At 37.7% G+C, this 13,053-nt stretch overlaps 1 protein-coding gene across 5 annotated transcripts in view; it reads right to left on the bottom strand.

Moving 5' to 3' along the window:
* SPIRE1 (spire type actin nucleation factor 1) overlaps positions 1–13,053 on the bottom strand; it is a 133,764-nt gene that overhangs the window by 32,387 nt on the left and 88,324 nt on the right. For all 5 annotated transcript variants that reach the window (XM_041123179.1, XM_041123176.1, XM_041123177.1 and 2 more), the window contains exons 5-6: positions 8,310–8,393; positions 7,053–7,217 (exon numbers count right to left, since the gene is read on the bottom strand). In XM_041123179.1, the coding sequence (XP_040979113.1) occupies positions 7,053–7,217; positions 8,310–8,393 (249 nt within the window). The remainder of the gene's footprint in view (positions 1–7,052; positions 7,218–8,309; positions 8,394–13,053) is intronic.

Here is a 13,053-nt window from a genome sequence, read left to right on the forward strand (position 1 = left end):
AAAGGAGAAAATGAAATATGTATTTCCATGTTTTGCATTCATATTCATGCAGATGATGAGATCAATTGAAAACTCACAACAACCTTGACAGAGCTTGAAGTGTTCTGACACCTGCACCAGACGTAAAACCCCACCAGTCCTGAGCAGAGCAACAATCCATATGCAGAGGACAGGCAAGCAAAAATGTAGATAACAGCTTTTCAGCTTTGCAGATAGCTGCAGAATAACCACAGCTGCAGCAGCTTTAATCAGCAATACTTAGGATTTTGAAATGATGAAATCAAATGTCAAGGCTGCAATTGTGTCTATGGGAGAATGCAGACAAAGTCTGGATCATGCTTGGAGGAAAAGTTGCCAACACCATTTTTAAGAACACCAATTTGAACCATATCTCACTGCCAACCATTACACAGTCTCTAATACTCTGTTCTTAGCCTCTGAGAAAACATGGATGCTCTTTAAGGCCCCAGTTTTCTTGATCTCCTTACCATCTCCCAAGCACTGATGTGAAAGCAAAGCTAGATCTGGCACATTCACCAATGACTTGCTTGTAGCGATGGATGAAAAATATGTTCCCCTTGGTTTTTTGTCTTTACCACCTGTCTCTGCTGCTCTGACCATGAAGAGGTGCCCTTGTGTGTAAATACCAGCAGAAGGAGAGGGAAGCCCTGAGCATGATTTCATAGCTACCCCTTCACATGCACTTTAAAGATTACTCAAGTGTAAAATGAAGTTTGCTAATATGTCTAGAAAGTAAATCACTAGAATGCCATGGCATGCCATTGGAAGTACAGGAAGTGTATTTCCTCGCTGTAAATCATATATTTCTGTAGAAAAGGGGCTAGGTGAGGGTTGTTTGCTTGTTTGGTTGGTTTTCTCCAGAGACAGACATTTCTTCCTCTGATACCTCATTTAGACATAAGACTGTATACAAAACATCACAGGAAAGAGTCAGCAATTCACTGTATGTACAGGATATAAAAGAAGGCAACGGAAGTTTTCCTATCATATGAAGAATTTATAAACTGTAAGCTGGGAATTACTGTATGGATTTGCTTAAAAAAATCCACCTGTCAGGTTCAGTCTTCATACAGCACAGTGCTCAAGCACACTGTCAGGGACGAGAGAGCATCCTATGCCATACAACCTTCTGGTACCTTCTATTACTATACAGTAGCTGGCTATCAGTCCTGTCCTCCAATTTGACAGAAATTCCTATGACACTATATTTCTTAGACCAAATGTCCCAAATTTCAGCACTTTTTTTTTCTTTTTTCTTTTTTAAGGGTTGGTTTGCTCATTGTTCTTTGGGAGACTCTATTCATACAATCTCTGTAGCCAGAAAATGCATGTAAAGACACAGCTCTGGTTTGTCAAATCCCATGCGCTTTTGCTAACCAGAAGGAATGCTGCAGTCAGAAAAATGAGTTTAAATGCCCATAAGGTCTCCTCAATATGATGCCTAATTGAACTGCAGCAATGCCATGCAGCTTCCGTATAAGCTCGGCTCACCTCAGACATGCCCTCTTTCCAGGCTGAGGCAGAGCCACAGCCTCCCAGAGAAAATTCATCCCCTCCCGGTAAGGAAGCAGCTGCAGAGGCCCTCTTGGGAAACATTTCATTGCTTTCCTGGGGTCTCTTTCTGGAGGTATCCTACCCCAGACATGGTCCACATTCCATTTGTTCAACCCCCCACCTCCTTAGCTTCCTTAGAGCGAATTTCTTGCAGCTTGGCACAGAATACCAAGCAGCTAAACTCTGCAACATGCATCACCTTCCTAAAAGTAGTGCAGAAAAATTAAAATTGAAAAGGTTTATATTAAACGGTGATTTGACATTTTATGATGAGGAGAATATTATTTTAAGTGGTGTGATTGATTCCTTCTGTTTAAAGACTGAGCAATTTTTTGAGGCCAGCATGCTTTGTGGGATTATTAACGAAATGAGAAGTCTCTATTCCCCAGGTTACTGTTCATCAGATGTCAAAGTTGATAGCTGAAGTTGAGAGTTATTACCATGAGAACAGCCATTTTGTAAACTGATAATCTCCATTCCAGCCTTGGGGAACAACTCTCTGGCATGACAATAGGAAATAAATAATACATGGCTCTGAGCCTTTCACATCAGGGCACCCTATGCCCTGACTTAATGCCACCAGGGTATAATTAGTATCAGTATTCCCATTTGATGGGAAAAGGAGAAATGTAAGATTTGCTTAACTGATTTTCCACAGGATACACAGGGAGCTGGTGGCAAAGCAAGTGGATGCTTTGCAGACAAGAAGCCAAGAGCAGGAGCACCAGTGGCAGAACCTGCCTTCTAATACTTGGTGCCCAAACCAGATGCTGCCAGGAAAGTCACTGAAGGGAAGCTTTTATCCTCTCTGTCCACACTAGATCTATTGCTTTACTCAAACTAACGCTCTCTGTAATGAGCAATTTCACATGCATCTTTTACTTTTAATTAATTAAAATTCATGGCTCTTGATTAAAGTCTAAATCGGAGATATATTGCACAGATGCAGCCACGATACATGCAGGGGAAAAAAACCAACCAACACATACCACATTGGCCCCAACGGCAAACTAGTATTTAAGTAAATACCTCAAAACACTGTAAAACTATCCTAAGTCTTCATGTGTATAAAATGGCTTTTGTACAGCTGTGTGCATTAAAACTGGCAGTGTGGGGAAAGCATAACCAATGGTTATAAAAATCAACCAGAAATTTAGAGATCTAAATAGCAAAAGCACAGAAAAATTACCATGTAATCATCTACTCACTCACAACCTGCTATGATCACATTTTAATATATAAATATGGATTTGCAGTTTAAAAAACATAGCTGCAAATGGTACTTAGTAACCTTTGGCTGAAACCTGAGCTTTAAAAATGGTGATCCCAAGCAAGAAGTGCATTGCATGTGACTTTCACAAAAACTACATCACTTATCACTGACATTCAATTATCTCAGCTATTTATTTATCTCACTATAAAAGGTGACAGCATTAAGTAGGAGAGTGCTATCTCTAAATAATAGGCAACATGAAACTGATACTGTTTGTACGATCTAGAAATTCTCATTTAAAATGAGATTGCATGGACACTGAAACAGAGGGGGCATGCTACATCATTTCCAGAACAGCTCATGATAAAGTTCTGTTGTGAATGAAAGTATTATAAGTAGATATATATTTGCCATCTTTCATTATGCAGACAGTATAGTGCTTTTGTTAAAATAGTTGTTACACAGTCTGTATTTGACACCACACAGCAAGCTCAAGCAGCAGTGCCCAAGAATGAAGTGCTTTGGTACTTCACATCGTATGCCACTGTATTCACCCTGCTGTTCCTGCACATCTATTATAGATACAAGTTTATGACACCGTATGATAACCACAGTACTTACACAAAGTCACTCCTTCTTTAAATACCCCTAAAGCATGATTAGGAACTGTAAAGCTCACTGCTCTACCTAGGATGACTCCTAAACTTCTGCAGAAAACAGGTGACGAAGGCAGAAAATGAAAAAGGATAGTTCCCTGCTTAAAGCAGCTGAATACCACTCAGTAAAACTGAGTCAGACCTGTGCATAAGAGAACAACAGACTCTACCATGCCCAGCTGGACAAGCTGGTCAAAGTTTTTTCCTCATGTTCTCTATGTCCAGCTTGAAACATCCAAAATCTCACTTATGAAAATACTGTCCATGCACAGCTGTTATTGCAATTAATGTAAGTACTGTAAGATGCTAAATACTGAAAAGAAATAAATAATTTTTGTTAAAAATACCTGAACAACCATGCCACAGGATTCTCAGATTAGACATTCAAATTACTGGATGTTTTTGGTAATAGTCGCTTCAACCTATATGCCTAAATTCCCCTTGGCCAAGCTAATAGCACTGCATCACAGGTATTTGTGAAGAGCTCGGATACGAAGACAACATCACTGTTACCTATGAAGAATTTAACTGTTAATGCAATGTAATGCCAAGTGGATACTACATAAAAGGTACTTGACAGCCATGCACTGAATAAGTAACATAAGACTTATCAGCTACTGTTCAATAAGTACTGATCAAGAAATATAGTGAATGTTGCACATCTTGGGGGGAAGGTGGGCAGGAAAGAGAGCTAATTGTGAATCAAGGTGGAATTAAAAGCTGTAGCTTAACACATATGCATAATAAAGAAAAATTAACCCTGTAAGAGTAATTTAATTCTTAAATTTCCCTGTTTCCAAGTGTTGACTCTACCAATGTTCACAATTTTTAACTTTTTGGGAGTGAGTGCTCCATAGGAGCAAAATGCTATTAAATCTCTCCAGGTAGACATTTAGATTATAAAATGCCAGAATGAAAGTTACCTTGTTCCCGTAACAACCACAGAAACAAGGACTCTTGCACTGGGATAGAGAGATGACAAATCTGAAATTATTTTCGTATGTACTGAAATAGAAATGCCAACGTCACCGAAACTAATGAAACCAGATATTTACAAGAAGCCCAGAGTTTGACATTTTACATCTTCAAAACATTTTTAATATTTGCACTATGACAGAAGATGAGCGAGAACAGACAGCTCCAGTTATTGGCATCTGTTAACACTTTTGATAGTCTGAAACACCAAAGTAGTTCCTAAGTAATGCACCTAATAGGAGTATCTGTTCCTTTCCTAATTTCTACTCGGAGTACTGAGCAGTCAGGGACAGATCAAGCTACTCCTTTAAACATAGCATTATATTAATAAAAAGAACAGTAAAGACTTCATGTTGCATCTCATTTACTTAAAAAATTTACTTAACCTCTTGTTATCATTAGTAGCATATGCATTTTCACAACCTACCAAGTCTAAAAATACTACCTATAAATTTAAAGCAAAAACTGCTTTTAATAAAAATTTTGCCATACATCCATTTTGACTGAAAGAAACAAACATAATCCATCTTTCCCAGGCTGCCTTAAACCTCAGGTTTAGGATTCTTGTTCTTTTCTCCTCTTCTCAAGAACTACGACAGTTTTCTCTGATGGGAATACGTATAATCAGCTTTGACCCATGACAGTCAGCTAAAAGATGCTGTATTTATGCGATCTAACTAAACTTGTAATTCTATGTGAATCCTTCAGGCTCCACACATTTCACGTCAAGCTGCACTCTTATTATTGTGCATACTTTGCACATTCTTCAAGCAGACCCTGCAGCAGAATCCAAGTTACTGAATTTAAGGCATCTAATAAGAAAGAAGTTCTTTTTCTAACACAATGTCATTAGCAGTTGTCAGACTAAGCCAGCAATTACATCACAGACAGCCCCACAGGTAGTATACTTGCAGCTGATTGTAATCCCAATGCATGTTTACGTCCAGAGGTCACTTTGGACAATCTACCTAGTAGACAAGATAGCAAGACAAAAATAGATGCTTGCAGGGATTTTGTATACAGTGAGAGCCTGGATGAGCAGAGGAGCAGCTGTGCCTCCAAGACATACCATATAATGAAGAAAATCTCTTCTGAAGAGGCAGGAGCTTGTTCAGCAGAAGGTGAATTAAAGCCTAGTCTGACAAAAGCAAAATCAGATGACCCAGGGGTTCCCATTCAAACAAAACTACTATCCTGATTGCATACAGTATTCAAGGTCCTGAGGGGACTGTTCCTCTTTTGCAGTGGGTAGTGGGAACACTTAGCATAGGTCTCTGAATTGTTAGCAGAAAGATAGATAACATCATTACCTGGGTATGTATTTTACCCTATTGATTTACCATTTAAGCGACATCTGCTGCAGAAAATGAATACAATCTGATAGTCTAAATCCAGATCTTGATTAGGAAAGTACTTTCAGCTCATACATAAAAGGCATTTGTATTTGTAACAGAACTCATTTATTTGCTCTCCATATAGTTGTTCCAATTTTTTCCCCCTTTATTCTTTTTTCTAATGATCTCTGACAGAACAAACTACACGCTTTCTGTCTCTCTTGTCCCCCCTGCCCCCATCTCTGAATTTTTCTGGTGGAATCACAGCTTTCTCACTAACAAAGGTTGTGTGAGGTTTTGTCAGGAAAGCAAATACATTTGAACACTGAATATTCTAAGACAATGCTTCCACTGTAACTAATAACAGGCAAAGATAAGTAAGTGCAAGGTATAAATATTGACATTAACCAAATAGATGCCTCTGACAAAGGCGTTTAAAATGTCCTACTGGGGATAAGGAGCCCTTTAGATCAGTTGCTAGGTTATCAAGAACATCTTAATGTTGAACACAATATAAACCAAAAAGGAAGAAAGAACAAGGAAACACCAGTAAATATCAAATGGGTTCTAATAAAGAGTGCCTCAAGTCAATCTTACATGCACCTTTATGAGTATCTAGGAGGAGACCCATCAACACTCTCCAGCTTGCTTTGACATATCGTCTTGACTTGAAAGCAGCAATAGGATATGCTGAAAATAATTAAGCTCAACTTCTACAAATTGAAGATTTAAGATTTTTTCCATAGAGTATTCCTTGAAAATTCATAACAGATCATGGTAACATAAGTTTTCAAACACTGTAATATAGGTAGTAGGTAATATAAGTTTTCAACCACTGCAGGTTTTCCTTTCCCATCACAGTATCACTCATGTAACAACATGGTACCACTTTACATTCTGGAATTCCAAAAATTATGTTGTAAGTCAAGATAAATGTTCTTTCCAATAAGAAACACCTAAAACAATCTCTCAGTGGAAAGCATGACAGGACTTTTGATATGACTCTTAAGGTTATCGTAAAACCAACACAAGTCATTTGTTCAAGCATATGATATTTAGGTATGTCTTTCAGAATTTTAAATGCCTGCCATACGGAATACAAAATACACAACATTTGTTGGTTTCATGTTTTTCCCCTCAATGTACTACATAAATTTAAGATGCCATATAAAAACCATGAACATAAGTATCTACATGAAATTGTAATTTCAAGCTTCTCAGAAAAAAAGAGAAGAAGATAAAAAAGGAAAATAACATTTCAGGTTTGTTTGACAAATTCTAGTGATTTTCTTGACTTACCATGACCTTCCTTAAGGTATAGCGTTTGGATCTAATATCATCCATCAGCATTTCATAGGGTGTGAGCTGATATTCTATTGGGAGCGGGTTGTACTGACGCTCTTGAACTTTCTTAAGTTTAACACCATTCCGTAAATCTCGCATCACTTGTACCCAAAAACGAGCCTGAAGAGAAAAGAGAGAAAAATTTTATTTGATACCTTACCCTTGAATGCCACCTCAGATTAAACCAAAGTTGTTCATTCACCTTTCAGGACACCACCAAATACGTACAGCTGTTACTATTTTATTTTTAACACATCAATCAAAACCCATTTTATTTTATATAAGCCTATTTTTAATCCTCATGAACGTAACAAAACTTTGTTGCAACTCAGCAGGACTGCAGAGTCTCACCTCAAGTGATGTTAATCTCTAAGATAATACAGAAAAAGGATTTGAAATTCTCATACAATACATCTATATTTCCATTTCAAGTATACCGTCAAGCACTTCAGGAAAGTTTCTAGACATATAGCTAATACCATGTGAATTAGAACAGTGACTGAATCCAAAACTTTGTTTCCCTTAGGCCCAGAACTTTCTTGCAAGATTTCCCAGCAGTTGTTCTTCAAATAGAAATTTTGGAATGGACTCCAAATCCTAAGGTCTAGCAATATCCTCTCAATACCGAACTTCCTTTTGCTCTGCCTTTAAGAGCACCACACACTAACACCTCCCTCTCATTTTCTGAGCAGATAGAATGGCTGGAGAGGAGGAAGAACAGGAGGTGGATAGAAGATAGGAAGATTGAAATCAAGTACTTTTAAGAACCTCATAATATTCCTCTATAAGCTGGCAAGGATAGTAACTAGCAAATAAAATAAGCTTCCTTCTGTTAAGAGCTTCTCTGTAACATTTTTCTTTCATCATTGGAGAAGCTCAGCTGGTGGCTCTGCCTAATGCCTGGCTGCCCCTTTGAAGGGCAGTCACCATGACACCTGTCTAAATGTCCAGCCTTTTTAAATTGCAAAAGCTTCTCCATGAAAACAGTCTAAAGCAAAAATGTAATGCTTGGATACTTGTATTGTTTCATCTGTCTGCGAAGGAAGGTTGAGACTCCATTTGGTCCTAACTTGTCATGAGTTACTATTAATTCATATGTTAAAAGAACAGACACTGAGTTTAACAGAAAACAAACAACTTTAGGTAAGCATTATAAGAAGAAATACAACCTACTAGTAATGATGCTGAATCACTATTCAATTGTTGTCTTACCCAGTCAGCATTTTTTAAGTCATCAAGATCCGTGCTGGATTCATCACTTGCCTCTTTGTCCATTTCTTGAATCTTCTTCAGATTCTGCCAATGAAAAGAAAATGAGTCAATAAATGAATGGTGGCATTACTCTCAAGTAAAACTGAAGCTTAATTTTTGACATCTGTTGAATTATGTTGTTTGGCTATTCTACTGAATGTTTTATGACTTGAATAGTAATACTGTAAAAGTAAATTGAAATACTATTTGAATATATTTCTCTTAATTGAAAAGTAGACCTTAAATGCTGGAAAAAATCTTAAGTTTTGAGTATGAAAGTACTTCAGATAATAGCATGCCAGAGGAAAAACTATACATAGAAATTTTAATATTCCTAAAATTGGGCTATGCACGGAAAAAAACCCCAACCACCTAGCAGGTCTGTTAAGCTACAACACAGAAAACTTTACCAACTTGGTAAGGATCCCATTCATACCAAAATTACTGTTACTTGTCGAATTCAAGACAGTTCATTTTTGTAGAAGGAGAAATTCCCAGAAAGTTAGTTGTGAGGAGAAATAAACTATGAAAAATCCTTTAAACTGAATAGTGACAGACTTGCATATATACTGAAATCAAGTAGTCTGTATAACATGGTTATAGATTCTGCAATGTAATAAAATCGTGTAAGGAAGAGAAACAGTGCAAACAATGTTAAAAACTGCTATTTATGAACAAGACCAGATCATGCAAATATGGAAAAGACTGTCTGCAAAGGAGCCAAAAAAAAGCTTTCATACTAACAAGAATTGAAAAATGATTAAAAGTTACAGCAGACCAAACAATAGGCAGGCTTACACACAGACAAATGCAAACAAAAGATTTAAAAGGCTGTGGCTTTACAGATATGATCTTATAGACATCAACAACTGCATATTCAAAATGCTATTTTTTGGTTCACTTCTGTATAGAAATGTTCTGGAACCAGCAGTACAAACAAATTCTCAATACTCCATTCCACTTTTACAAAGAGTTCTCCAGGAAATCTTTAATGATGTTTAATTTGATCTGTTTCCTAAGTACTCACTAATATATTCAAAATGGATAGTTAAATCCTCTGCTAACTACTTGTTTATTTTATGAGACTAAAGCAACAGGTCAGAGGTCTGACATGTATTTCTTTATCAAAAATCTTTTTCTCACTTTTAAGCACTCAAGCTCTTCCTTTAATGGAACTGAACAACCAGTCTCAATTTAGCTTTTGAGCTTCCTAGAAAACTTAAAAATAAGCATATTTTGTAAAAAATTTCTTTCCTGGAAGTAGTTCCAAAACTGCCAACATTTCAGTGCAAGAAACAGAAGCACTGAAAGAGTGCTTAATGTGCACATTTAACAGGGTGCAAGCATTTCCCAAACCTGGTTACAGAGATAGCACATGTGAGTCAGCCACCACAGAGGTTTTGGAAAGAAAGCAGATGGGTTATTTATTGTCTTATTTAAGTAACACACTTGCTTTCATATTGAAGAAGAAATACTACCATTGCCCTATAAAAATAAAGAACATGATTTACAGGAAGACTCTAAAAAAACCCACAAATCACCTACACTACAGAACGTGGGAACATTTTGGCATAACTTGCAGTATCACCACAGGATACCCAATTGGGAAAGAATGTCTTTATGGAAACTTGTGTTGGTGCTGTCATTGCGGTCAGCAGTCGGTCTGACACTTACAGGCAATCACACTTTTCCAAGAGAAAAAAAAGAAAAATGGAAAGAACGAGTAACATAAAGGGCTTACTTATGTGTATTTTGCCATGCAGGGTTTCTTCTTTTCTGTATCATACAGTTGCAGTAATCATTTCAAATACAGTATCTGTGAACTGTAAATTACTTGCTTTCTTGCAAACTGTTAACATTTATTGATAAACTGCAAAATATAAAATCATTCTGATACTTTCTCCTTTTCCTCTTTGTAACCAAAAAGCTTACTTCAGTAAATGAGGTCACAACTGTCAGATTTGCTCCTCCTTTCCACACTGGAAGGTACACATTAATTTTTAAAAAATTAACATGTTCCAGCTGTTTAACCTTTACTTCGACTGTTCAACAAGATTTGCAGCGATTACCCATCTCAGCAACCATGTTCCCTACCATACAGTTTACTGGGCTCATTTATGCCCAAAGGCTCATGCCTTTGACTGACATAAATATTTCATGAAGCTAAAAAGACTACAACCTGTTTTTCTTAACAGCAGAAAATAAGAAGGGGAAAAAAAAACCCAAACCCTGAGCAGCTGAAAGATCTTCCAAATAAGGCAACCATCTAATTAGTTTCTCTGGAACATAGCTAGAGGGGGAGTTTCTACCCGAGAAAGCACAGGTGTAGTGATGCTGGCTACACTGGAGAGTTGCAAGAGCAAAACCCGCCAGCGAAGAGGTAAGTCTCTCACAGTGCAGTTTTATGATCCAAATGAGCTGATACAAGCACAGGCTACTGCCAAAGCTGGGCTCCTACTCTTCTCCGTCCTAGCCAAGTGCTCCAGCTGCTTCCCTCACACCAGCACAGACCCGTACTTCATAGGGATAGTTCATTCCCCTCCCCAGCACCCGGCTCAGACCCCTAAATGCAGCTCACCATGCAATTAGTGGAGAACAGTAGAAAGGAAAGGAATTTCCACCATTATAGAAGTTAGAAAGCTTTGGAGGAGTGGGGAGAAAAAGAAATAGCAAGTGCTCTATCCTTGCAGCCAGTGCTTAGGAAGGCTTCTTTAACTCTTCTCCCCCTGTCAGGTGCTGCTTAGGAAGGAATAAATTCACTGGGACAAATGATAATGTTTAAGCTTCTAGACTAAATGAAACATTATAATTTCCCTCCAGTACGTGCCCCCAGCCAGCATCAGTGGGTTTCGCATCTGTTTCAATCATAAATTACGGAAACCAACATATTTACAATACAAGAGACCATTTGTCAGAACTTAACTGTGATCTAAAACCTGCGAGTAACCTCAGCGGCTGTAGCCACTTGTACTTACCCTTGGGACAACAGCTTAAGAAAAGCTATTATAGTATAATAAATACATGGCCTAAATGGGTTTCCATTTCAGAAAGCAGAAACATCTTAAAAGGGTTTTTCTCAATGATCCCAGAACCTCAGACCCATACCACAGACCTGATTCACCTGTTCCAGCCTGGGTGTTCATTCAGGAAATGAGGGTTGGATGTGTAGGAAGCGAGTGTTTCAACAGCTTTAGCTTTTTTTAAACCATTACAGCACCTGGCCATTTTTTTAAAAAACCTGCATTTTGTGACAAAAGCTAGTAATAAAAATACCAAATGTCTTCAAACGTCTTGCTGCACTATTAAAAGCAGGCAGTTGATTTGCTGCTGCTGCGCGTCCCACATTTGAGACATGCTCTCCTGTGCTTGGTGACAGATGGGAGTTTATATAAGACACTTGTCAGCACAGTGTCAAAGACTTGCTTCCACAAAATGCTTTCTAAAACGCAACATTTTAATGAAGACAGTATTCTCGGGAATCCAGATCTGGACTTTGCCTTTCACCAACTGCAGAACAGAGTCTACTGCAGTTCCCAGTTTATAGTCTTAATTAGGAATCATTTGTTCACTGATGTAAGTAATTCTTATGCTGCTATCTGCAAAACTAATAAAATATTCTTGCACCTCTAGGCTCAATTTAAAAATACATAACCCGCACATAGGGGAAAAACTGTTTTTATATATTCAGCTATCCAACTTGGGTTTAAATTCCAAGGGCTCGGCCAGCAGCATTACTCTAGTTCTCTGAAAAGACCCAAATCCCATTTAATTCAAACATGGGAATAGGATCAGTTAAATCAGTCCCTGAAAACCTCTCGAGTGGATATCAGACAAAGTTCTTCATGTATAGTGGTATGGGCTGATGCACTTTGCTCAGCTCTGGAAAGGGCAATAGTCACCATGCTGCTCAACATATCTGTTTAAGAAGAGGCAAAAAAACCCCAAACCAAGTGCATATAACACTTATTGAGTGACAGTGCCTGCATCACTTCAGAAAAAACAAAAACCCTCACAAAAACACCCCAACAGCCTTTTCCCTTATTTATTAAAGCTCCTAAATTGAGGGATCAAACAGATCAAGATGGGGCTGCAAGCCTGACGACAACACCACAGTTGCAAAAGTGGAGCCACGGGAAGCCTGGAAGTGTAGGCACAAGTGAAGTTATAACCAGAAAGTTTGTGAATCAATTTCTTTCTCCAGCTGTGCTTTCTGAAAATCCAAGCAGCAGGGTATTTAACAGTTCTTACAGTCACAAGACTATTAAGAGCAACTTGGCTAATGACTGTATTTCCAAACTAAGTTAGCCATTAACATTGTTTAGGTACGTATTAACTACCTCTATTATCATATTTTGTACAAATAATACACCAGTATAGCCATGTTAAATGGAAAGTAACACTTGACTTTTTTAATTAACGGCTTTCCAATTGAGTCTTTGCATGGCAAGAAACTAGGAAAAAAAGAAAGGTACAATTTCATTTCTACTCATGTACTTAATTAGAATGTGTATGTTTATGTTTTCATACAGATCAGATTGAAACAGATCCAGGCAGAATTATGAAAGGATTATGTTTTTACATCAGGAAGGACAGAAATGAAAGGTGACATGATTTAAAAGAACAGTACGAAGATGATAAATTGGGAGCTTTATCTGTATTCTACCAAAAACTTAATTACAAGGCATACTGTGGATAATGAAGTTAT

The sequence above is a fragment of the Aquila chrysaetos genome, chromosome 4, assembly GCF_900496995.4.
Source record: "Aquila chrysaetos chrysaetos chromosome 4, bAquChr1.4, whole genome shotgun sequence".
In the NCBI taxonomy this organism is placed as follows: Eukaryota; Metazoa; Chordata; class Aves; order Accipitriformes; family Accipitridae; genus Aquila; species Aquila chrysaetos.